Source organism: Terrapene carolina, unplaced genomic scaffold (genome assembly GCF_002925995.2).
Source record: "Terrapene carolina triunguis isolate 2854851 unplaced genomic scaffold, T_m_triunguis-2.0 Scaffold68, whole genome shotgun sequence".
Classification (NCBI taxonomy): domain Eukaryota; kingdom Metazoa; phylum Chordata; order Testudines; family Emydidae; genus Terrapene; species Terrapene triunguis.
The window spans coordinates 60,120,523-60,148,493 of record NW_020664419.1 but is presented as its reverse complement, the minus strand read 5'-3'; the positions used below and the strand labels follow the sequence as shown (position 1 = coordinate 60,148,493).

The window sequence follows — 27,971 nt, the reverse complement described above, 5'->3', positions numbered from 1 at the left end:
CCCCCCACCCTCCCAGAGCACTGCTTTACCGCATTATATCAGAATTTGTGTTATATCGGGTCGCGTTATATCGGGGTAGAGGTGTATGTGATTAGAAGTGTCACACAGCATCTTAGTGGGATGTCTGCTACAAAACGATGTGTGTGTGGTTTATATCACCACTTTGTGAAGCTGATAACACTAATAGGATAACTCACAGAATACTATAGAACTGCTAAGGACTGAATGCTATTGAGTCAATAGGATTATTCCCAGCACTGTTTTCCTCTTTCAAATAAAAATCAGTTATTTGTTTTCCAGTTACAAGAAAAAAATTCCTCAGGGATCTTAATATTTTGCAAGATAAACAACCGAGGATGAAAGAAGAATTTTGTCTACACCCAAATTAAAATGTCAATTTCAAAATGAAACTCTCCAGTACAGTGAAGAAAAATAAAATCAGTGGAATATGTTACTTTAGAACTTTACATTAAAAAAACTGAACTGAACAAAGGTAAAAACCAAAACCACCATCCTTTATTATTTCAGAAATACGGTCTATGATAAAGTAAATAATATTTTAAATATTTAATACCAAATACTAACAACAAAGATTGTTTTGCAAAGATGAAATTCACCACCTTTCGGGTTTTCTGATATCGTCCCTCAGTACATCTAAGACCTGGATAAATTAGCCATTGTTCAAGTTTAGTCTAATACAGTACAGCATATTTGGTGCAGTTTAGAATCTTTTGGTGGAATATTCTTGTTTACTGTCATAGCAGAAGAAGCAATTAGTTGATATTTCATAAAGCTGTCCCCAAGAATAATCCTCAGGCATCAGCAACACCAAAGCCCGATAAGACCCTGGCAACGGGCATGTCTGGCTAGAGATGCAGGTATGTCGAATTTGCCACTTTCGACTTTCTTACAACTTTTTCCTTTTCCTTCAGTGACTTTTCCATTTATGAGTGTTTCCTCTTTTTTATTGCCTCTGCTTTAACGGCCAAGCTCTTTGCACAGATTGTCAGGACCACAATTAGGACTCCTACCAGGAAAGTAACCAGAGGCCAGAGAAAGCAATGCAAGAGGACCGTCTCATCGTGGGTACGCCTAAGCAGCACATCATCTGGTCTGTAAAGGAGGGAGGAAAGAGAGGAGGAATCAATTATATATATCAAACAGGCATCAATTCATCCTTCAATGGAAGGCATTTGACCTGGAAACAATAATGGCATTTTATTTGTAACAGTGGTAGAAAATGATTAAGTGGATCATTCCATTTCATCCACCACTTTAATTTGCAAATATATGATTAACATTCATGGCATTCTGCCAGGGTGCTTTATCTGAAGTATTTTGCAGAGAAAAACCCATTCAGATAAAAATGGTCTGGGATTTTAGGTTATCATATAAAGCAGTGAAAGAGAGCACAATGTAACAATGTCGGAGCGTGATTTACGAAAAGCAGTAAAATGATCATTTAATACAATAAACCAGTACTCTAATATGTAGGTGTCAAATTGCATCAACATGGGGTAATTACTTTAAAATGTAATTTAAACATTCTAACTCATTAACTTTTAGCTTTGACCACACTGGGCATGGGGGTGTGGAGAGAATTATAATGCTTGAAACAAAGTATTGGTAACAGTCAAATCTAACATAGGCAGGGCCTATGCCAATACCACCCTTTTCCCCATAGTTCTGCCACTTGTCTGCATTAGGGGTTTGCTACAGCCTAACTACCTCTGTGGATTGCCATCAAGTGCTCGAATCGAGGCAAATTCCTAATACAGACACGGCTTTCTTCTCATCCCTTAACTGCTACAATCGCCTAGTACAGGGCTTCATGGCAGCAGACTCTATCAATCATACTGAGTAGTGTCAATCTGTGGTTTGCTCATGAAAACAAAACAACTGCCAATGGAAATGATTGAGTAAACTTTTCAAATATGCCTAAATCCCCTCAAAAGTCACGGGAACTTAGGTGCTATTGAAAATTTTACCCTAGGCAGAGGCCAATTCCATTTCCATAGTGACCAATTCATTTTAATAGTCAGGTCTGTAGTAGGTTTGTTAATTTCCAATAGGGAAATCTCAAAAGGTTTAGAAACTCAGTTTGGATAAAGCGCCTGAAATATCAACTGTTTATCTGCACCTCCCAAGTCTGAAAACTTCGTCTGGAAATCTTATGGACAAGTTCTCTCATTTCTACCTCTTTCTGTTCCCACTGTAACGATTGTAATAACCTTAAATCAGCCTCATGATACATGGACAGTTCTGCAATTTTTGCAATCAGAGCCATAAAGTGCAGAAACACACATACAAATAACTATGAGAGGGGAACAGAACTTTTTCAAACCTCAGAAAAGGATTTGCGTTGATGTTGGTTCTGACTTTTCTGGACATCTCAAACATTACCCCTCTGCACCAGTGCCACCTGATGCTTGTCTTCCCATAAACTGCTCTGCTTAAAATACTAACCAATAACTTGCATGTTGATGTTATTAAGCCCAGTGAGTTGAATATAGCTGGCATGGTTCTCCTCTCAGTGGTTTCAATCAGAAGCACCCTCACTGAAGTCAGTGGAATTATACTGATAGAAAACTGGTGGAAATGAGAGGAGATCTTGGCCCAGTGATTACAACCCTACTCATCGGCTGCTGATCCTCTTATTTCCAGCTATACTGTCCCTTTCTGATTATTATAAGACAAACAAACCTCATACTTCAGGGTCAGGAGAGTCGGGACAAAACTCTTTTGCCTCTTCCTCACATACCTCGCTGTGGAAATCATTAAATATATTATGGCTTTTTTTCCTTCCCTGAAACATCCCAGCCACCAGAAAAGACAGAATTCCAGGCTAAATGATGGATAGTCTGTGTTGATATGGTAACCCTTAGAGTCCATGGACATCCCACTGAAATCAGTGGGAAATGGTTAGTTCACTGAATATTAGCCCTTTGGATTTGAAGTTCATAATAGTAGGGTCAGTGTCACTATACATTTACACAGTGCCTAGCACAATGGGGCCCTGATTCTGCCCTAGTGCAATATAAAAAAAATAAACAGCAGCAAAAGAACTTGGCATATTCAGGAGAACAGCAAGTGAAGTGCACTCTACTGGGTGTTCCTGGAGCATACTGAGACAGTAAATTAGTTACTATAACTATAATACCCCCCCTCAATATCTGATATTTGAATGATAGCACACATATCTAAACTATTTTCTCAGAAAATACTACGTTGTTTTTGTCACACTTTGTACCTACTGTTTGACTAAACAGAGTGGAATTTGACAATGAATGGTTAATAAAGAGCATCCCCACTCTCAGATCTCAACTTGCAAGGAAAGTTAAGACTAAGTATTTTTTTTAAAGTGGGTACTAATCAAAGAATAAGATAAATAGAACAGTGAGCAAGCAAACTTGAAAACTGGATTCAATTAGGGCAATGAAGGTGTAATTAGAGAAAGCCAGACTTCCTTTCAGTTGTGTCCTATCAGAGAATTTGGAACGCATTTGTACAAATTACAGGAGTGATGAATTGTAACTTTCATTATAAATAGATATTTAAGTCTTATGCTTGATCTTTTAAAAGTTTTCCATACAGGAAATGAGCCAAAGGCATGCTAAGCATTTTCTTCAATCCCAAATACCTGTGCAACGTATCCGATATTGGAGTACTCAGTAAAGGTCCTATTTTTTAAATCTGTATTATTTTTACTGTATAATTTTCTGTGTACATGACATGACACGTTAACATGCTTACTATATGTAAACTGACATGCCAGGCCTAAGTACATGCTACTGCTGCTCTGACTGATTTTTGGAAGGTTCTAAAATACAGAATATAGAGAGCACCATTAAAGGGCTCACAAATTATTTAAAGGGCTATTATCATATTCTTATACATGAATCTACCATTTTATATTTGATAAAGAGGAAAATGAACACTGAGGGCTGGTCTATACTTAGCCGCTAGTTCGGCGGCTGGAAATCGAACTTCCTGGTTCGATTTATCGCGTCTGGTCTGGACGCGATAAATCGAACCAGGAAGTGCTTACCGTCGACTGCGGTACTCCATCTCAACGAGAGGAGTACCGCGGAGTCGACGGGGGAGCCTGCCTGCCCCGTGTGGACCGCGTCTGAACCGCGGTAAGTTCGAAGTAAGGTATGTCGACTTCAGCTACGTTATTCACGTAGCTGAAGTTGCGTACCTTACTTCGACTTGGGGGGTTAGTGTAGACCAGGCCTGAGAGAATTATAAGAATTATATGAGCCCCCTCTTTAAATTCAGATGCAAAACAATGAGCTGCACTCAAGTTACCAACTCCACCCAGGTCAATTAATGTGTAAAAACGTAGTCATGAAGCTAGAAAGAAGGGCACAGGCCCCGTGAGTGTGGGGTGTTCCACTGAAAATGAGACGTGAGGTTGGCTGGGAAACAATTGTTGTGGGTATGGCCACAAGAGGGAAGATTAAAAAAAAATTGTCTGTCTGGGTATTCTGCATTGCAGAGCGAAGATGTGATTGCAGCACGGGTAGGCATAGCTTTTATCTAGCTAGCATGGGTAACAGTAGCAGAGTAGATGCGGTGACGCGGTCTTCAGCATGGGCTACCAATCTGAGTAGAAGCCCTCTGGGGACCCTGGGTATGTATTTGGATTGCTAGCTTGTGCCACCACATCTACACTGCTTTGGTACCCATGCTAGCGAAATGAAAACTAACACACGTATGCCTACACATGCTGCAATCACGCCTGTGTTTTGCAGTGTAGACATAGCCTCTGACATGCTGCCTGCAAAAGGGTCCCAGGGGAGGTAGAACACCTTCCAGAAAGGTAAGGCCTTGCTTATTTTCCTATAACACATGTAAGAACAGTTTTTGTAGTGTACAACCAGATATGTTGTGTATGCCATTTCTTTGGTTTTAATTTAACTTCCCCTTCTCAAAAAGCTCTGGTTTTACTACCACCCTGATTTGAGGCTGCTTGGAGATTTCACTCAGACTGCCTCAAAGAGCTGAGGCCACCTTCAGCCTTCAGGAAGGGGCAGTGAAGGAAGAATGCCTGATGCCTACGCTGCTTGGGATTCTTGGTCAAAAGGGGTCCAGACTATGGCGTCTTCTCCCAGAAGGTGTGGCCCTGTCAGGCTGCAGTCCTAAGGCGTGGGAAATGGTGGGCACAAGCTGACACTGTGTGGGTGGAGAGCGCAGAATAAGAGAGAAACCCCCTTTTCCTTTCTTTCTTTCCAGGGTAAGATTAAGAGGAGGGCAAAAGAAGACTTTAAAAAGGAGCAACAGCTCAGAGATCGAAGCAGAGCAAGAAATCTCAATCACAGCATAAAAACCTAAACAAAGAGCAGCTGACGGAGGCACTCTGTCAATGGGACTGTGAGCTGCAAATGCGAGACATGTTGTATGACATGCCAGGGTGCAATCCAGACCAGTGAGGGGCTGTGTCACCCCTGCCCTGCAACCTGGGGTACCTCACAATGCTTTGCTGGTGTAGCTCCCAAGCAAGCCACTCATAAACAGCATGTAGGTCACATCCTGAGTGTCTGTGTATAGCTGCAGTCCTGGGTCAGCAATGCTGACCCCAGCAGTCTGTCAGTAACACACCAGCCACACTCTGGCTTCCACCAGCCTGGGTTACTACCTGCAGGGTGACCCCAACACACTCCCACTTTCGAATTTTCCCCAAAACTGTGTGTTCTGCACTGTCCACTCCTCTCCTGGGCAGTCCAGGTATATTAGGTCAGTCGGCCTTCTAAGGGGATCGATATACAACAGTGTGTTACCCTAAATGGAGTTACTCACACAGTTCACAACACTGGATTAGTTTTGATTAAAGAATAAAACAAGTTTATTTAACTACAAGGAAACAGCTTTTAAGTGAGTACAAGTATAAGGCATTAAAGGCAGAAATAGTTACAAGAGAAATAAAAATAAAATGCTTCCTACGACTAAAACTAAACAAAGTAGACTTGGCTCCTTACCATGTGTTTCCAGTAACACTGCTGACCAAACTCTAAGGCCAGGATCTGATGCCAAAGTCCAGCTGCTGTTTCTTGTGTCTTCTGGGGGCGGGGGGAAGGGGGAGGAGAGATACCTTGGGGTGGCTTTGCCCCTTACTTTTATAGTTCAGTCACCCTTTGAAATATATTTTCCTGAGGGTTACCCTAGATAAAGTTCACTGCTGCTGTGAGGTTGGTGTCAAGGAGTCTGGTGGTGAAAGAGGTTCCATGGTGCTATTTGCTAATATGCAGATCTTTGTTCCTGCCCTTCTTCCTTGCCAAAGAATGGCCACTTGACTGCCCATCAGCTCTGATGACACCTGGCTAGAGGGGTCAGCTTGTCCCTAGGCCTTGGCTACACTTGGGGATTCACAGCGCTGAAGTACTCCACCTCTCCGAGGGGAATAGCTTGCAGCGCTGCGAGCGAGCGTGCAGCGCTGCAGGCGCTGATTACACTGGCGCTTTACAGCGCTGCACTTGCTGCGCTCGGGGGGGTGCGTTTTCACACCCCTGAGCGCAGCAAGTTGCAGCGTTGTACAGCGCCAGTGTAGCCAAGGCCTTAGTCTCTGAGAAACAGGTTTACCCACTCCCCAGACTTGTCTGGTAAACACACTTCAGTCATGATTTCAGCTTATGGTCATAACTTTATATATAATGTTGCTATGCACATTTCACCATGATATTACTGACCAGCAAGTTATTAGTTTTCAAAGCTCACACCTCAACTGCTAGAAGAGGGCCTCATCCTCCCTGATTGAACTAACCTCGTTATCTCTAGCCTGACTCACTCTTGCGTGCATATTTATACCTGCCTCTGGAAATTTCCACTACATGCATCCGACGAAGTGGGTATTCACCCACGAAAGCTCATGCTCCAATACATCTGTTAGTCTATAAGGTGCCGCAGGACTCTTTGCTGCTTCTACAGATCCAGACTAACACGGCTACCCCTCTGATACTAGTTTTCAAATGATACTTTATGAGGCATATTTTGTACAAAGATTATTACAATGATTTGGAGGGTGTGAATACAGGAGTGCATTCCACCACACCTTGAAAGTCATCATCCAGGTACAGATAGGGCCATTAAATACTCCAAAATCAGGGATTAAGGAGAGGAATAGATTTATTGACCAGAAAACCAAGTGGATCCAAAGAACTGAGCAGGAAGCTGATGAGCAACAGGAAGACCCTGACGAAAGAAACAGGCAATGAATAGAGCAGAGGTAGGCAACCTATGGCACGCGTGCCGAAGGCGGCACGCGAGCTGATTTTCAGTGGCACTCACACTGCCCGGGTCCTGGCCACTGGTCCAGGGGGCTCTGCATTTTAATTTAATTTTAAGTGAAGCTTCTTAAGCATTTTAAAAACCTTACTTACTTTACATACAACAATAGTTTAGTTATGTATTATAGACTTATAGAAAGAGACCTTCTAAAAACATTAAAATGTATTACTGGCACACGAAACCTTAAATTAGAGTGAATAAATGAAGACTTGGCACATCACTTCTGAAAGGTTGCCGACCCCTGGAATAGAGTATTCACACCACTAAAGACGCAGACGGGGACCACCCAGGAATGCTGGAACCTGGTGTGGGATATGCTCCAGCTGGAGAAAAGAGAATGTAACTGCAGAGAGAGAAATTTGCCAAGTGTCAAAAGGAGCATACAGCATATGAGAATTAGCTTCTGTATAAGGAGAAATGGTGCAGGCAACAGCTGGGAAATCAAGAGAGACTGTGTTGCCAGCATTTCGGTAAGTGGAGATGGGAAACCAAACGTCAATTCTCTATACAAGAGGGATTATAAATTGATCCCCAAATATAGGAACGGGGATGTAGATGTTTTCCCGAAGGCCTTTGGAGGGGGTGTACCTTAATCTCAGGAAAAGAGCAACAAGAATGATGCTGAATTTTCAAGTCAGCTGGGAAGAGCATCTCGAAAAGTGGCTGTAAAGGAATGGAGTTTACACTACAGAGGAAATGTTGCCGCTAATGGGAACAGAACAATTTTACGAACTATGTACCTTAGACTTGAAAACTTGGATTGGTGATCCCTACCCTGAAAACACTGAGCCAAGTGACCAAGCTAACTGATCACTAAGGGCCAAACTTGGATAGCCCTCCTCACACCGAGTAATACCTTGCCCCACTAAAATCAAATTGGGCTATTCCTGGAGCAAGGTTCTTCTCAGTGTGGGTAAGGCTATCACAACTTGGCCCTATGGAACCAGCTGGCTAAGATTTAACTTGAAGCTGGAGTCATGCTTTTAGGAGCTCGACTCCAACAGTGACTTTTGTTAACAAACTGCATTTTTAAGTAAAACATAATAATTGAAGCCTAGAAATATGATGTAAAAAAAAGAGGAAAACAAATAAGGGAAAAAGCAACAATTTTAGAAAGAAAATCTGAATCAGAATTAATTAGACAAATTAATCCAATATCAAAATGTCATTAGTGATTTGTTCTGAGATTTGTCCACGAAGGTAGAATTTCAACTCTTCTCCGCTTTTGGTTATCCTGGGGCCACAGAATCAGCCTGGGATGAGACTAATCTTGAAGAAAGGCTATTTAATTATCACACAGAGATGTTCCAGTTATCACTCACTGAATAAATCTGTTGTGTATACAAAGGACTTGGGGGGATTGTTTTAATAAATTTGTAATACATATGCAGATTGAGGAAAGTAAAATATTTACAATCCCTGGGGCCTTTTATAGGAGATTCTGTAATAAATGTAAGTAATAAACTCTACTTGGGGAAAACATTCGTAATGCCACTCCTGACTTTACAGTCCTGTCTGGCTTGGGGGATAGAGCCGATTTACTACAGTGCTTTATTAGAGTGGGGTCTACTGGCAGCATTCATGGTTGTACCAATTATTAGAATTAATAATTAACTCCCACTACTGCATCAACTCACTGTAGGGTTCAGCTAGAGCCGACGTACTTCTTTTACGTTGGCATAAAATCCTAAATTTTGGCTCTAAGGCATGTGCAGTGGGAAAGTGGAGCTATGCTGATGGGAGAGCATTGACAGGACAGTGATGTGCCTGTATGTGTACATGTAAACACACCCACCCATGCACTTCCCTAGCTACACAAATACAGACAAGAGATGTCATGGGGAGGGGAGAGGGGGGGAAATGTTCAAAGTGCCCCTCCACTGACACTGATGATTTGATCCTTCAAACTATTCATTTTCTTATGCAATTTTTTCTGTGCTCTAATACTGTAATAGGGGAGTAAGGATGGCCTGGAGGTCAGGGCATTAGTCTGGGACATGAGAGACCTAGGCTTGATTCATTGCTCAGCCACGGACTTCATGTGTGACCCTGGGAAAGCCACTTAGGCACTCTGTGCCCCAGCTCCCAATCTGTAAAATTGGGACAGTAATGCTTCTCTACCTCACTGAGGTCCCAGAGAGGAGACAGGCACCGCTAGGAAAAAAGCAACTACCCACTAAAACATCATGAAAAAAAGTTACACACTTATGGAGTTGGTCCTGGGATATGTAGACATAGGTATATGGTAGGTTAGATACAGACAAATATAAAGTCTTGTTTGCTAATGGAAGCACATTCCCATATATGTCTGTGTACAACTGTGTGGTAGTTGTGATGAACAAGGCTCAAAAGTTCAGAGGTCTGTTGTGATAATTGGCTCCCCAACAGAATGTGCATTTTAGTGACTAACAAACCATGCATGAAGCACTTGCACGTACATATTAGAAAAATAAAACAGCTACCGAGAAACCTTTCCTATGGTAAAGGGGAAGCAGGGGTGTCAGAAGCTGTCATTAAATCCACTGCTTGAAATCCCCTTCAAGTTCAATAATTTTCCCTAAGAGAGCAGAAATATGAGCTTAAGAAGGTGTAAAGGAGCCACACAACTAGGGGAAGGAAACAGAGAAAAGTAAAAGAACAGCTGGTAGAGTGGGGCAGAGAATACACCGATTTTTGAATTTTTGAGGAGATCCTGGCAATTACAGGCTGCTAAGCCTAATTCAGTACCAGGCAAATTGGTTGAAACGATAGTAAAGAACAGAATTATCAGACACACAGATGAACACAATATGTTGGGGAAGAATCAACATGACTTTGGTAAAGGGAAGTCATGCCTCACTAATCTATTAGAATGCTTTGAGAGTGTCAACAAGCATGTGGACAAGGGTGAGCCAGTGAATATAGTGTACTTGAACTTTCAGAAAGCCTTTGATAATGACCCACATCAAAGGCTCTTAAGCAAAGTAAGCAGTCATGGGATAAGAGGGAAGGTCCTCTCATGGATCAGTAGATGGTTAAAAGATAGGAAACAAAAAGTAGGAGGTCAGTTTTCATGGAGGAAAGAGGTAAATAGCAGAGTTTCCCAAGGATCTGTACATGAACCAATACTGTTCAACATATTCATAAACAATCTGGAAAAAGGGTGTTAATAATGAGGTGGCAAAGTTTGAAGACAATATGAAATTACTCAATATAGTTAAGTCCAAAGCAGACTGCAAAGAACTAAAAAGGGATCTCACAAAACTGGATTACTGGGCAAGAAAATGGCAGATGAAATTCAATGGTGATAAATGTAAAGTAATGCACATTGGAAACCATAATCCCAAGTATATATACAAAATGATGGGGTCTAAATTAGTTATTACCACTCATAAAGGAGATCTTGGAGTCATCGTGGATAATTCTCTGAAAACATCTGCTCAATGTGCAGCGGCCATCAAAGCTAACAAAATGTTAGGAACCATTAGGAAAGGGACAGATAATAAGATAAGAAAATATCATGATGCCACTATATAAATTCAAGGCACACCCACACTTGGAATACTGCGTGAAGTACTGGCCATCCCCCTCTCAAAAAGATATACTAGAATTGGAAAAAGTACAGAGAAGGGAAACAAAAATGATTAGGGGTGTGGAACAACTTCTATAGGAGCAATTAAAAATACTGGTACTATTCAGCTTAGAAAAGAGATAAATAAGGGGCAGGGGATATGATAGAGGACTATAAAATGATGAATGGTGTGGGGAAAGTGAATAAGGAAGTGTTTTTTACTCCTTCACATAACTTAAGAACTAGGGGTCACCCAATGAAATTAATATGTAGCAGGTTTAAAACAAACATAAGGAAGTACTTCTTCACACAATGCACAGTCTACCTGTTGCCAAGGGATCTTGTGAAGGCCAAAAGTAGAACTGGGTTGAAAAAAAGAATTAGCTAAGTTCATGGAGAACAGGTCCATCAATGACAAGATGGTCAGGGATGCAACCCCATGCTCTAGGTGTCCCTAAACCTTTATTGCCAGAAGCTGGGACTGCTTAACAGGGGATGGATCACTCCATAATTGCCCTGTTCTATTACTTCCCTCTGAAGCATCTGGCACCAGTCACTGTCGGAAGACAGGATACTGGGCTAGATGGACCAATTGGTCTGACCCAGTATGTCCATTCTAGTGAGTCTTTTCTTCTTAAACAGGAAGGGGTAGCAGTGGGGGCAGAAAGACATACATAAGGTGTGAATGACAATAATGGGAAGAGAAGGAGGAGTGCTATGCTTACGTGGTAGTGGGAGGTTGAGGGAGCACAGAGAAAGACCAAACAGGACAGAGGAAATTAGATTCTTGTTAGTCTTGATTGTGTCATGCTATGTAGTTTGTGGCCCACATACACAACTCCTTCTCTTGTTTGCTGGGTGAGCTCTTCCTTCACTCATAGTGGCGTTCCTCCTCAGCAAGAGAATGATAAATAACTGCCCCTCCTAATTCCAGATCTTTAAATATGTAGGTGGGATAGTAAAATCACCCACATAGTAGATATCTCAGTTGCTCACATAACCCCAGACACTATTCTATTATTTCTTTGTGTGGGACGACTGTTCTTCTGGCTATCCTCGCTGGTTTAAATCCTGATCAGTTTCACTCATCCATATCAGTTTGCTACTTTCACCAGTTGTCCACCTCGGCACAGTAGGTACCAAATTCTGACAAGTGCTACCAACTGGACCAGGCACAAGGACTGGTCATTGCAAAACATTTTAAAAGGTAAAAAAAACCCTTAAGGAAATAATAAAAAAAAAAAAAAAAAAAAAAAAAAAAGATAATTGGTTTATTGTAGTTGGCTTTTTTTATTTGTTTGAAATGGAAAAGTACATCATGGTTAATGAGCATCATATGTTGTTAATGAAGCAAATTGTGAGACAGGAGTATCTTATGAATTCCTAAGCACCTATTCTCACACTTATAAACAATCTTCTTCCTTCGTCTGTCGCTATTATTTTGATATGATCATCCTAGCCCCAGCATTGCCACTAGTCTTCCAATGTGCAAGACAATGCTTATTTTTGTGCTGCAGTCCCACATCTTGCAAAATTGGCTTGCAGGACAATAAAAAAAAGTCTCTGAATTTATTTTCAGGTGTTGCAATGTAATGTTACTGTGTGCTGCTGCTGCAGCTTCTACAATACCTGTTGATGTTGCATTATGTCATGCAGCTCTGCATCCGTGTGAACACACACTAGTAATATTTTAAAGAAGATCTACATAGGATTTAAAAAGAAAAATCCACAATATGGGCATGTGTCCTTTTTGCTTCTTTAGGATGTATAAAGAAGACCAGATTTTTTTTAAAGGGGTGTGCCAGGCATTGTGCTTGTTTTTAAAATTAGAAAAATGAAGATGTCAAGTCTTATCTTATCAGGTTTCCTTGGGAAGGCCTCTTGGAGGGTCTGAGATGCTTAGTTTTGCAGTTCTCAAACTGTGTATTTGTGTCTCTAGAGATAACATGCTTGTTAACAGCAAAAATGTTTTAAATAAATAAATAAATAATATATAGAGGTGAGAAATAACAGACCTCAACCCTATTGTCCCTCTGCAAATTTGTGTACACAGAGTCAATCCCTTACCTCTCTCTAAAAGTGCAAAGTTTCAAAAAGTTCAATGAATAGATTGTTGGGGACGGAATAGATCTGGGCAAGATCTGGAGAAGAAGTCTGGAGATAAATGTGAGAAGGGAGGGACAGGCATTCTCTCACTAGAAGGGAAAACCTATAATGGCAGCAAGCCATAAAAGAGACCCAGTTTGGGAATATTTTAATGAAGTTCCTCTACCTGTGAGTAAAACAGGCATGCGTGCAAAATGCAAACAGTGCAACAAAGAAATGCAAGGCCTAGTTGCCCAAATGAAACAACATCATGAGAAGTGTTCCTTCTTAGGAGGAAGCTGTGTTGAAGATGATGAAAGGAACATGTCTGAACATGCAGGATCTTTAGGTTGGTAAACTTTTTTATTTCATATTTCTTTCTTAAGGACTGCCTGTCTTCCTTCTGGACTATTCTTGAATTCTCATGTTTGAGCAAAAATATAGTTGTTACTCTATGGTACTATCATTTTAGATTCAGTTGTGATAAAAAATAAATAGCTGAAATAGGCAGATCTTCCTTTTACAATTTTACCTTTAAAGTAGTACTGAGGGTCAGTGAATGCAATGAGTAATACTAAATGAGCAGTATCGTAATAATTAAATAACTGCATTGACTTATTTTGTTTAGGAGAATCCATCCTCAACATACTGGATTCTGAAGACTATCCACCTTCAAGATCACCATCATTTTCTATCATTTCAGAGTTATCTGCCAATGATAGTGTTTCAGTCTCATCATGTATGTCACATAGCCACAGTATATCACCTGTAGCAAAAAGAAAAAAAAATCTCCATCATCCAAAAACAACCATAGATAAGTTTGTGATAAGAACCAGCAGATTACAAAAAGAGGTAATGGATGAAAAAAGTGCCCGGTTTGTTTATGCAATAAACTCTCCTTTCTGTATGATTGAGAACCCACACTTCATTAACATGGTTCAGTAATTAAGACCAGGATACAGTCCACCCAACAGAGCAGCTGTCGCAGGCAAATTGCTGGATAACGTGTATAAAAGAGAAATTGAGCATGTGCAAAAGGTCTAAAGGGTAAAATTGTTAACTTGAGTCTTGATGGGTGGAGCAATGTCCACAATGATCCTGTTGTACGTGCTTGTGTGACAACCGAAGAAGGGAATGTCTTCCTTACAGAAACAACTGGTACATCAGGAAATGCACACAGCAGACTACTTACAAGAAGTAGCAGTAAAAGCTATAACAAACTGTGAAAAAAAATTCAAATGTCTTTATGCAGCTTGGTCACAGACAATGCTGCAAACGTATCCAAGATGAGAAGAAATTCTTTAGAAGAGAGCGAAGAGAGTACCAAGCTAATAACATACGGTTGCAGTGCTCATTTGATGCACCTCCTAGCCAAAGACTTCAGTGTTCCAGAAATAAAGGCCAATGTTTTTGAAATTGCAAAATACTTCCGTAACAACCACTTTGCAGCAGCTGCTCTGAAAAAAGTGGGAGGAACCAAGCTAACTCTCCCACAAGACACGTGATGGAACTCAGTAGTGGACTATTTTGAACACTATATCAACAACTGGCCTAATCTGATGACAGTTTGTGAACAAAATCGTGAAAAAATAGATGGCACTGTCAGAGCCAAAGTTCTCAACATTGGGCTTACGAGAAATGTTGAACACATTCTGAGTATCCTGAAGCCTATTTCTGTAGCCTTGAACAAATTGCAGGAAAATAGTTTTATTGCTGACACTGTTGAAATTTGGAAGGAACTGAGTGAGATCTCAAAAAGAGAAATATGCAATGACAGAGTTAAATTACAAGCATTAAAAAAAATGAATGAAACAAGCACTATCTCCAGCTCATTTTCTTGCAAATATTCTCAATACTCAGTACCAGGGTCAAACCTTAACTGCTGAAGAAGAGGAGTCGGCTATGACATGGACATCCAGCAATCATCCCTCCATAATGCCAACTATAATAAACTTCAGAGCTAAGGGTGAACCATTCAACAAATATATGTTTGCTGATCATGTTTTAAAGAAAGTCACACCAGTGAACTGGTGGAAGTCATTTAAGCACTTGGATTCAGAGACTGTTGAAGTGATAATCTCACTTTTAACAGCAGTTGCTTCTTCTGCCGGTGTAGAAAGAATATTTTCTTCCTTTGGACTAATTCATTCCAAATTGAGAAATCGTTTGGGACCCAAAAAGGCAGGAAAGCTTGTTTTTCTTTTCCAGATTATGAACAAACAGGAAAATGAAGGTGAAGACGACCGAGTTAGCGGCAGAAGCCAATATTTTACGTTTCTCATGTTGACCTGGCTGACATAGTCGATTTAATTTTGGTTTGTTTCTTTTTAATATTTCATTTAATTATTTTAGTTAAAAACAATTTTAACAAAAACAAACCTGATTTTAAAAAACTTGAATGTTTAACTAAATTAAAAAATTCATATGCTTGTTTTGTTAAAATATTATATGCTTGCTGTTGAAGAAAAAAAATCCAGAATACATAACGTTGATTTAGTTAAATAAAGCAATTTAAATGTCTGTCTGGTGATGTTCTCCTCCTAATACAACCTGGCAAGAAAATCCTTCAAATATTAATGATTAACCTGTTGAACTGGACATAGTTCACCTCCCAATGACTTCATAAATATCTGCTTCAATTACCTTTGGTAAATGAAATAACCAAACAATCATTCATTTTCTGATATAGCTGTAAAACTAATCTGAAAAGTTTTCAAAATAAATCACTTTAAAAATGTATAGTGCGTACCTTCTAAAAATGAAACCTACATCTATCTCTGAGTTGTGAAAAATATGTATTAAGATTATAACAACCAACAAGAATGCACTTTTATGTAGAAATCCATGATTAAATCGAGTCTTCCTGATTCATATTTAGGCTTGGGAGGTTGTTTGTTTGTTTGTTTTTTAAATCTTTTCTTATGCCCATCCCAGCAGATATATAGTCATTTTTCATTGGAGGGAATTCAGGGAAAAGCAATCTGGCTGTACATTTCTGGTAATGACATGGTGCAGTTTTACAGATGCAGTCTCACCAAGGATGTATAATACTTACTCCTGGACACATCATGACCAGAAAGATACAGACAAACAGGAAAAGAGAAGAACAACAATAATCAATGCATGTACCTGAGAAGGGAAAATATATGCGGAGGTAAATTGACTGCTTTAAGCTAAGAGAGCTATCTATCCCTTGATACATGTGTAAGTCCCACTACTGCTAATGGGAAATACAAAGACACCCAGAAAGAAGAAGAATTCCCTAAGCAGAGTTGCCTAAAGCCACAACTCTCCACTTTGTAAGTATGAAAGAATGAAAAGTGATAGTTGTGTGAACATACATGAATCAAATCTAAGGCTCATTTCCTCCATGAACACAACTCCTCACAGTGAAAATGGTAGAATTCCTCCCTCTTTTGGGAAGAAACACAAATTTGTTACAAGTAAGGATTTTGTCAGTTTTGGTAGCAAAACAAACTCAGCTTTTGCAATGTAGTGAAACTTTTTCTGGGGCAACTGCCTTTTGGTGTCACCAAAAAATTCAACAGCAAAAAACTAAAAATACTTTGTTCACCAGCAATGAGAATTCTCTCACACATTTTTTACCATCAAAATAAAATGTTTTCAAATAGTTTGCTTCAAACAAGGCCAATGGAGAGCGGAGGATGGAAAGGTTTTGTAAATATTTCTAGCTATGCAAATGTAGGCAGTGACTTACCTTAGATGCTCGTTAAAATAACACGTAAATGGCTGTGAACCCACTTCCACTTTCCAGTATTCCTGCCAGTGAGTGACAATTTCAGAATTCTTCTGATTTTCTCTTTCACAGGGAGGGATGTATGAACACTGTCAAAACAGGGTCCAAAATGGAATTATTTCTGTACTCAACAATACAAGACAACATTCTCTCTGGATTTTCCTCACCAAATTCACACATAGTGATAAGACTGAACCTATGGATGCAAGTCTTCAAACAGAAGGGAACAAAAAGTTAGATGAACATCTCTTGATCATTAATTGCCCAATATTTATGTTTTAATGATCAATTACAAAAGAATGATTTACTATGTGCTTTACTAACTTAGAGAATTTTTCACTTGACCAGAGCTCAAAGAGCCAAGAAGCGATCCTGCTCTCTCTCTCACACTCCTCCATCTTTCCAGGAAACATGCTAATGTTTCACATGTTGAAATTAAAAAAGACAAAAAGGAGAGGATTAATTTTCAAGGGGGTTCTAGCTAGCTGTACTCATATTTTGAAAACTAAAAATCATTACAAACATTTACGACATGTACAATCACAGTTTCCATTTAACAATGTAAGAATAAATAAATAAATAAAATAAATAGTCAAATTTTCACCAACAGATCTCAAAATGCTGTACAAAAGATAGGTATTACCCCCACATTAACAAATACAAGGTTTGCAGGAAACAAGCACAGGATGTTGAAATCCCAGTTCAGCATAACACTTTAGCACGTGCTTAAATCACACTGAAGTCAACAGGATTTAAGCATGTGTTTAAGTGCTCTGCTGAACTGGGGCCCAGATGCCTGATTCAAAGTCTACTGAAGTCAATGGGAGTCTGTCCATTGACTATAGTGGGCTTTGGATCAGGCCTTAAGTGACCTGTTGCAGGTCACAGAGGAACAGAACCAAGTGTCCTGCTTCCCAGGCCCATATTTAATCACAATGCCTCCCTTCGTACCGCTTATACCTTAAACACATATTACTAGAATTAGTACCACAGTTTATTCTTTGGAGAAATATTTATACCTCAGTGCACAAGCATAATTCTTGTCATTAATAGGCATCCCATCCATCCAGGAGAGAGAGAATTCACCCTTTCATTTTTGAAATTCAATAGGCAAAGGTAGCACTACAAACACTTACATTGCTTTGTTAACATAAGCAATAATGGAAACATTTTTATTTACCTTCCCTCCTGCGAGAGGGTACTGAGTGTGGACTCACATGTGCATAGCAGTGTGAATGGTATGACCTGTGTCCCTTTTAAAATTGGGAGCTGTAGTCACAGGACATATGACTAGGAAGAACCATGTGACCAACAGGAAGCCGGATATAGGATTTACACACTCTTCTGTAGGGGTAGCAGACAGGAACCTCAGGCTCAGGGAAGTCCTAGTGCAGGTCTCTCCACAGTAACCTGAAAGGACAACTAACAGGGAGGGGTCTGTCCTCCCTCAGAACTCTCATTTGAAAACAAAGACAGCTGTGAGGAAAGGGTCTTGATTAGATGGCTGGTGGGCACTTTTCTACCATCCCATCGGTGAGCTTATGATTCCACTCTACCATTGAACTACTTCACGCTGTACAGAGCTGGAAGCCTGTCTCCATTATATCACTGTGAATTTTCTGCAGGTAAAAACAAGTTCTTAGGTATTCATCAGTCTGATCAAGTAAAATTTGGTTATTTCTGTCAGCATCCACACTTATTTTTGATAAACTCCTATATTCTAACCTGGAACAAAGTGCAAATTCTCACTCGTTTGTTTCAAGTTAAAACTTGCCTTTTTCATAACAAAGCACCCCCATTTTCACAGCAACACATTTGGTGTTGCTGTCATGTAGAGCTCTTCACATCCTGGTGCTGAGAAGATAATCCTACCCTAAGATTCTTTTTCAGGTTTGTATTTTTAGAAATAAGTAGCATCACAATGACTGTTGTTCTGCAGATGCTGAAACAGAAAACAGAATACAAGTGTTTTGTTGCTTTTTGTTATTTCAAATTTAAAATCAGTTCCCTTGGCCCACAACATTTCTTGGTTCAATAATTCAGTTTGGGAGTTTGTTTGGCAGTGACCTTTAGGACTACCACATCCACCAGAAGTCTTTTAGGGCCTGCTGGTTGGTGGAAGGGTTAAGACTTGTTAGCAGGGCGTTTTCTATTTATGAGGGTTATTGGGCGTGAGGCTTCTGCGCCTTTCTGCCAGGCTGGGTAGACTCTGGTTGAAGCTAGGAGATTTTCTTTGGGCCATGAACTAACATAGGCCCCGCCATGGGAGTGAGGAGAAAGGAGGAGTGTGCCTGTGCTGCCTGCTGGGCTATGTTCATTCTGTTGCAGTAATGTCTTTTGCATGGTATAGCGTTTGAGCTCTGTTGGAGATGTTTGGAGGTCACTCCTTTTACCATTCTGTCATCGTCTGGCTCTGCTGCATTCTCTGCTGGATGAAATTTACAGGCACATCCCAGTGTTTGACAGGAAAAGTGAGCCACCACGATTTCCTGGGGAGAAAGTCCACCCCTCCCCCACCCCCCATGCATGAAATTCCTCATTTCTCAATCTGGCTAAATTGACATGGCTCACCTGTACCAATCCCACCACTATAATTCCAACCTGAAGATGGTAATTGCCAAATGAGGTAATAATGGCTATTATTTTTTATAAATATCATATGCACCCTAGTTCACCTGGTTGGTATTATCCTGAGTGAGTTCAAGGCATTAAATCAAAGGAGGATGGCAGAAGAGAAACAAACAGGTAACAACAAAACAATGGCAAAGATAAGGTATGTCCAGAGAATACCAGGGGTCCTTGAGGAAACTATGGGGAATACATCAATCAGCCAGGCCCCAAACAGGCTGGTAAGGTTTACTCTTCCCATTCCTGAGGCCAGGATCAAAGGGGACACTAAACCATTAAAGCATCCAAGGCTTAAAAGAGTAAAGGGGGTTGACTGAGTTGTTGGGGGCTGCTCAAGGAGCATCAGTGAGCACTGATAGGAATGCAACGAGACACAGAGACCATGCTGCAGCAGGGCAGTCTGTGTCTTCCAACCCACAGATGAAGGTAACTGGGCTGAAGGGGGCTTACCAATATAAAGATACAGGTAAGGGGAAATATGTGTATAGCCTTTTTGTTTTATCCCTTTGTTCAGTGTGCTACATGCCTTTGGGTGAATGACTAAATAGTGCTTTGTTCTGAAAAAATTGTTTTTGAGTCACTCTCATCAGCTGTTACAGGCTCCAAGACGAAAAGGGCTAGAAGGTGCCTGTGATGGGTTGGATCACAGAAACCCCCTTGGGGCTGCCAACTGATGTGCCAAGACTACTTCTGTCCCTGCTTTCCCTGCCAGCTTGGGACTCCAGCACCCTGTCTTGTTGAGCCAGACACGCCAGTCTGCTCCAGCACAGACCCAGGGTCTGAACCACGTGCCCCAAAGCTGCAGACTTAACTTAAAGCAACTTAAGAATCGTTCCTGTCTTTAACACTCAGATGCCCAACTCCCAATGGTGTCCAATCCCCAAATAAATCCGTTTACCCTGTATAAAGCTTATACAGGGTAAACTCATAAATTGTTTGCCCTCTATAACACTGATAGAGAGATATGCACAGCTGTTTGCCCCCTCCCCCAGGTATTAATACATACTCTGGGTTAATTAATAAGTAAAACGTGATTTTATTAAAAACACAGAAAGTAGGATTTAAGTGGTTCCAAGTAGTAACAGACAGAACAAAGTGAATTACTAAGTAAAATAAAATAAAACAAGCAAGTCTGAGTCTAATACAGTAAGAAGACTGAATACAGACAAAATCCCACTCTCAGAGGTGTTCCAGTAAGCTTCCTTTTACAGACTAGTCTCCTTCTAGTCTGGGTCCAGCAATCACTCACACCCCCTGTAGTTACTGTCCTTTGTTCCAGTTTCTTTCAGGTATCCTTGGGGGTGGAGAGGCTATCTCTTGAGCCAGCTGAAGACAAAATAAAGGGGTGTCCTAGGGGTTTAAGTAGACTTTCTCTTGTGGGTGGAGTGGAGACCCCCTCCTCTCTCCTATGCAAAGTCCAGCTCCAAGATGGAGTTTTGGAGTTACATGGGCAAGTCACATGTCCATGCATAACTCAGTTTTTACAGGCAGCAGCCATTGTTTACATGCTACCCTGAACATCCTCAGGTAGACTTATGTGGATTGGAGCTTTCCCAGATTCATTGTCCTTTAAGTGTTTCTTGATTGGGCACTTAATTTTCACATTCCTTTCTCAAGAAGCTGACCAAATGCTTTACTAAGGCTACTTAGAAATCAAGCAAGTACACAGCCAATATTCATAACTTTGAATACAACAATGACACATGCATACAAATAGGATGAATAGATTCAGTGGATCGTAACAGGGGAGGGACAGCTCAGTGGTTTGAGCATTGGCCTGCTAAACCCAGGGTTGTGAGTTCAATCCTTGAGGGGACTACTTAAGGATCTGGGGCAAAAATCTGTCTGGGGATTGGTCCTGCTTTGAGCAGGGGGTTGGACTAGATGATCTCCTGAGGTCCCTTCCAACCCAGATATTCTATGATAACCTTTACAGAGATATGTTACATGGCACATGTAGCATAAAACATATTCCAGTTATGTCATACAGATACATTCATAAGCATATTTCCATGAAGCCTTACGGGGTGCACCGTCACAGTGCCAAACCCAGTTTAGGTTGCAGCCTCTGAGCTTATCACCTGTGTTAACCCGACAGCCCCGAGATCCAGTCTAGGAGTAGTAGGACCATAGGGCTCCACCCAGAGAGGGATGAAGGCAATGAAACCTGCCTCCAAAGGGGTGCACTTAAGAGGAACTGAAAGGGGTCTGAAGTGTGATTTGCCCCATAACCGTGACAGTCAGTAAAATACTTGTTGCCCTGCTGCCATCTTTGTACTATATAATTCAAGAAGTGGGGGGAAATCAGTTGAGAGGCTTATCTCTTAGTGCCTAGCAACTCTTGGAGCATTATTAATTATTTGTAGGGCCTACAGGTCCCAATCAAGATCAGGCCATCATTGTGTTAGGCAAGGTCCAAATGCATTGTAAGAGACAGTCCTTGCACAAAAGAGATCACTTAGACAAGCCAAACAAAGGGTGAGAACGAAATTAGAGAAGGAAGTAAAGTGACTTGCCCAGGGTCAGTCCAATCCACTAGACCACACTGCCTCTCAGCTTCCAGTGGAAGTTGAATGTTCGGGACCTCCTTCACAACAGCCCAGAAAATTGGGCCTGTTGCTTCCATTGAAGACAATGGCAACTCTCTACAGCTTCAAGGGGAGCAAGATGGGGACCATCATTTATGCAGAACAGTTTTTTATTTTAAGTAAATGTCACACAAAAGATGCCCAATAAGAGAAAGAAGGCTCCTGCACTGCTGCTCTATCACTTCCTCTAAGCTGTGACAGGATGTCTTCCTGCACCAGTTACTTGATCACAGTACTGCTACTCTTTTCAGAAGAAAGTGTTGTGTTTTAAATAGCTGGGGTCATGCTGATAATTGTGTTCAGTGAAGACTAGCCAGAGAAAACTTAAACTCACAACATGATTATCTGCTAGATTATTTTTTTTTTTTTTGCCCACCCCTGCATATTTCCTTCCCTTTTTAATTACCTTGCTAGGACATTCCATTTTATAATAGCATTGGAATATTGCAGACAGCGACTTGTGGCCATCATGGCACGTCTCCTGGGACAAAGGGCTCACCATCACTGAGTAACTTATAACATGTGCTGTAATGGTTCCATAGTTTTATGCAGTTTGCTAAGTACTTTTGTACCTGTATTTTATTTGTTTGTATCTTCCCAGCAGTATTGCTCATGAGCAAGAAAGGGAATGCTGCATAGTGGCTACAATGACGCAGTAAGGCTTCCCCGAATAGAGTATTTTTCAGTGCTGTCACTTGTAATCAGATAGAGGAGATTCAGTGTAAATTCTCTAGTTTCTACTAAAATTAGAGAGTGTTTTACCTGAAATCAAGGACCCTGATTATCCCGTGCATTGCTCACAGAAACTGATGGAAGTTGTGTGCGCCACCGAAGGAATGATCAGGCCTTTGCGTTTTGAGTCAGAAAACTATCATTAGGCTTTGATCATCGTGCATTCCCCAAACGAATGGGTAGCCTTTAGATAAAGGTCAGTCCTGATTCTGCAGCCTTTACTGACATGAGTACTCCAAGTGGGTTGATTAATTTGGAATGACCCACATGCTTTGCTGTTAGAGAATTGCTTATAGAGCTAAATGCAAAATTCCCTCCCTCACCCTCCACATACTGCATGAAATCACAGATACTCTTAATTAGCAAGTAATATATATAAGGTGTTAGAAACTAAAAAGGGGATCTTTGGATATCTTATGATAATGTGTGGCGTTATTACAAAAGTAGTAATGCCCATTTTTGGTGGAAGTTTTCCACCCCACCTTCCTTGATCTTAGTCCTATCTGAGTTTTGATGGAGCTGAAGGATAAACATTGCACTATGCACTGAGTATATAATGAAGATAATGAAGTGGAGAGTTTTTTGGAAGTTCTGTTGGTGCACGGCTCCATAATCACACATCCTACAATGTATTGTAGCACATATCAGATTATACAATTCAAATATGGTCTCAGTTACACAGCATCAGCTAATGAAATTCCTCCCTTATTTCAAAGCTTTGTTTGGATAAATGACTCAGGATCCAATTCAATAAAAGTGTTAGGGAACAGATATAAAAGCTTAGAGTACATACAGGTATTTTAGTAGAGCCCTACCAAATTCACAGTCCATTTTGGTCAATTTCACAGTCATAAGATTTTTAAAATAATCAGTTTCACGGTTTCAGATGTTTACATCTGAAATTTCAGTTTTGTAACCGTGGGAGTCCCAACCCAAAAGTGGATTGTGTGTGTGGGGGGGTGTCGTAATGCTATTGTAAGGGGGGGCGTGGGATTGCCACCCTTACTTCTGCAGCGCTGAAAGCAGCACCCCTGCCAGCAGAACTGGGCAGCCGGACAGCAGTAGCTGCTGGTCAGACGCCAAGCTCTAAAGCCAGCACCACCATCAGCAGCAGCGCAGAAGTGAGGGTTGCATGGGGGCATGGGTTACCATACATCCGGATTTCTCCAGCAGCCTCCTGCCCCGTTCAGAGCCTGATGGCTGGGGCCACAGCCTCCCGCCCAGGTCAGGGGTTGACAGCTGGAGCCGCAGCCTCCCCGCCCAGGTCAGGGGTTGAATACCACCCTCACTTCTGCACTGCGTTCAGAGCTGGGCTTCCAGCTAGAAGCCACAGAGCTTACTGCAGGGGGAGATTTTCAGAAGTGAGTCTGACCCAGCTCTGGGAGCGACCCCTGCAGGGGAAGAGGAAGTCACGTCCCTCCCCAGTCCGGGCTGGGACTAGCAGCTGGAGCCTGGCCCACGGTAGAAGCCGCCAGCTGGGGTGCCCCCAGCCCTGCAATAGTCAGATTTCACAGGGGAGATCAAATTTCACAGTCCGTGATGCATTTTTCATGACCATGAATTTGGTGGGGCCCTATATATTAATGTTCGTAACTGGCATATGACAATAGGTACACTCCCATTTGAGCCTCTCTTCAATTATCTTGATAAAATGATGGTTCTCTGCACTGGTACTTTGATCAGTGAGAGTGTGCCCCAGTGTCATGTGGGAGGTTCACATGCAGGTTCAGATGCTGCTGAGAGTCTTGATATGGTCTCTGGGGGCGGCTTACTGCATCCCTGAAAAAAGGCAATACCTTATGTATCACTCAATAGGCACCCTATCATGAATTAAGGAGCAGAACTGAAAGGCTCTGAAGTGAGTTCTCTCCAGCCTGTAGGCCAGTGATGACAACGCAAGAGAGCAAGGGGAATGGCAGGTGAATGAATGTAGAGTGTGAAGTGAGCAAGTGTGGTGGAGAGGGAATGAGAATCCACATGAGACACGGTCTCTGTCTCTACTAGCTTTAGCCCAAATCTCATTCAGAAACTATGCACAATTCTGCCTCCTTGGCTGTATGCATTATGAAACAAGCTAAATAAATGGGCACATACTAGTTTTTCCACAGGACCCCTGCCTCATTCAGTGCCCAGGACGGACAGTGTTTGCAGAATGAACAGGGTTATGCAGTAAAGGGGGATGTTGTCTGTAGGATGCCTGCCTCATTTGCTGCAGAAGTTGGAAGGTGTGAGGGGAATGAGGCAGGGGATTGCAGGAAGAGAAAGGACAGTCATATGGCTAAGGCACCTGAAGACTACCCAAAAGAATGGGGTCTATCCCAGCCTCACCAGAGTTTGTGTATGATGCTGGGCAAGTCACTTAAACCAACATGTTTAGAGTTGGTCACTCATTGTGTGTGCCTCATTTTCTGGGTGCCTAACTTGACACCCCTAAGCTCTGGTTTACATAAGTGCCAATCATTCACAACTGCAACTGAACTCAGTGGGACCTGTAATTGCTCAGCACCTCTGGCGATAAGGCACGGTGTGGTTGAGAGGAATGAGCCCAGAGCTGGGAATCAGGAGGTCCTGGCTTCTAATCCTGACTTTGCCATCAATTCACTATGAAGACTCAGGCAAGTCACTTGCTTTTCTGTTCAGTTCCCCAGCTATAAGATAGATAGTGAGCAAGCATAAATTTGTTTAAATATGTTCTGGGTACTTGTACAATCTATATAAAAGCACAATACACAAATAGGACTAATGTCCCAAGAATTAGACCGATTCCAAAGCCACACATAACTATATGTTTTACATAACTATATGACCCTCATCATAGCATCGGAGACCTCACAATCTTTAATGTATTTATCCTCTCCACACCTCTGTGAGGTAGGAAAGTGCTGTTATCCCCATTTTACTGCTGGGGAATGGAGGCACAGAAACCAAGCAACTTGCCCAGGATCAGACAGGGGAATCTGTTACAGAGCGAGGAACTGAACTCACATTTCTAAACTCCCTGGCTACCATGCCGACTACTGGACCAGCCTTACTCTAAATGGTCAAGGCAGGCAGAGAGGATGAACAGAGAGTTGAAGTGACTTGCCCCTGGTCACATAGCAGCTCAGGGTATTCCTACACTGCAGTTGGAAGCAAGCTTCCTAGGCCAGATAAACAGACTGACACTAGCAGAGCTTGAGCTAGCACACTACAAATAGCAGTGTGGACGTTGCAGCTCAGGCTCTCAAGACCACCCTATGCCATGGATCTGAGTTCAAGTGGCTAGCCCACGTCTCTGCTCGAGCTGCAAGTCCATGCTGCTATTTTTAGTGCGCTAGCTCAAACCCCACTAGCATGAGTCTGTCTACCCAGCCTGGGAGACTTGCTCCCAAAGGCAGCATAGACATACCATCAGTGTTCAAGACAGAAGTGCAGGGGAAGGTTGGACGGGTCAAGGGATATGGGAGACTGACAATATGCTTGCAAGAACTGGGAGGAGAGGGTACTTACATGCCTTATAGGGGTGTGCCAATGTCCGTACAGTGCTTTGAACATATAAAGTGCTATTAAGTACGCTGAAACATCAAGCCCCAGATGTATCAAGCTGGGCATTCAACCACTAAAATGCCTAAAATTAATGGACTTAATCTCACTGTGTCTCAGTTCCCCATTTGTAAAAACCCTACCTACCTCACAAGAGTCTGGAGAAGACAAACTCATTAATGGCTGTTAGGGTCAGCTACTGTGGTGAAAAGACCATGAGGAAATTAATAATTCTGTATCCAGTGCAGGGTTTGGATGTGTGCACTAAGTATGGCCTGGGCCCACAAACTGAATAATGAATATAAAGAAATACAAAAACAAAACAGCTGCTTCATTCTCTGCGCACAGTCCATCCTATGCACTGAATGAGGCAGGGGCCCTGTGTAAAACAAACAGTATGTGATCATACAATTACAGACTGTACCATAATGCATATACAGAAGGGGGCCAAGTTAAGGTTGCACAGGCGACCTTAATTCTAGCGTTTCCTAATTTTGGAGTGCTTGACCTTTGCAACCTTAATGTTTTCAGTGCAGTTTTTTGGTGATGTAATACATTATGCCCTAGATAGTTGTCTGAGTTGGTATAGCCCAGAGGTGGGCAAACTATGGCCCGCGGGACCGTCCTGCCTGGCCCCTGAGCTTCCAGCCCTTCCCCTGCTGTCTCCCCTCCCCCGCAGTCACACCGCTGCGCGGGCAGAGCTCTGGGAGGCGCAGTTGCGCGCTCCTGCCGAGCAGAGAGGCAGCGTGTCTGGCTCCAGCCGGGTGGCGCGGCTGCCAGACATGCTGCTCTGAGCGGCATGGTAAGGAGGCTGGGGGGTTGGATAAGGGGCGGGAGGTCCCAGGGGGCAGGGAGCGGTTGGATGGAGCGGAGGTTCTGGGGGGCGGTCAGGGGACGGGAGGGGGGATTGGATAAGCGTGGGAGCCCTGGGGAGGCCTGTCAGGGGGCGGGGGTGTTGATAGGGGTCAGAGCAGTCAGGGGACTGGGAGCAGGGGGTTGGATGGGGGCGGGGTCCCGGGGGCGGTTAGGGGCGGGGGGTCCCGGGAGGGGGCGGTTAGGGGACAAGGAGCAGGGAGGGTTGGATGGGTCGGGGTTCTGAGGGGGGCAGTCAGGGGGCAGGAAGTTGGAAGGGTCAGATAGGGGGCAGGAGCCAGGCTGTTTGGGGAGGCACAGCCTTCCCTACCCGGCCCTCCATCCAGTTTTGCAACCCCAATGTGGCTCTCGGGCCAAAAAGTTTGCCCACCCCGGTATAGCCCAATATTAGGGTGATGCAGCATACTCCATCCTCTTCCCCCCACAGTATATGAGTCATGGCTAAGGCTAATCCTTCAACTGATCCTTCTGGAACATTGTACACATGGGGGAATAACTAGTAAGCTATCCTTGAGCTTTCTTGAGCAGTTCTATCCAGCCATTATATGGGCAAGGCATACTATTTACTTCTTTCCTTCTTCCCAGCCACTTACGGCACCCCCACCTTCATGGCCAGGAAGAATCTAGACATATATATACACATATACATACATACACACACTATATTTTATACATAGCTAAAGATACACACATGTATTCATTCAAATAGGGTCTTTTCTAAAATAAGTATAAATCAGACAAGTAATTTTTTGCATCATGCTCAGTTGCAGGCATAAAGATAAAAAAAGATTCTAAACAAACGAGTAAGGAGGCAGATGTCAATTTATTTTTTAGCTGCAAGCTGACATATTCCATTGTAAATTTACACAACTAAATGTATTTTTTGGCACGCTGCATTATATGTATTAACAATAAATTCAGAGTTTGGGATTAGCAGCAGCATAACTGG

The 27,971-nt window shown here is 42.1% G+C and overlaps 1 protein-coding gene across 1 annotated transcript in view; it reads right to left on the bottom strand.

The window, feature by feature from the left end:
• Nucleotides 1-520: 520 nt before the first annotated feature.
• KCNMB4 (potassium calcium-activated channel subfamily M regulatory beta subunit 4) overlaps nucleotides 521-27,971 on the bottom strand; it is a 35,624-nt gene continuing 8,173 nt past the window's right edge. The window contains exons 2-3 of the mRNA XM_024212665.2: nucleotides 16,641-16,768; nucleotides 521-1,113 (exon numbers count right to left, since the gene is read on the bottom strand). Coding sequence (XP_024068433.1) covers nucleotides 945-1,113; nucleotides 16,641-16,768 — 297 coding nt within the window. The 3' untranslated portion in view covers nucleotides 521-944. The remainder of the gene's footprint in view (nucleotides 1,114-16,640; nucleotides 16,769-27,971) is intronic.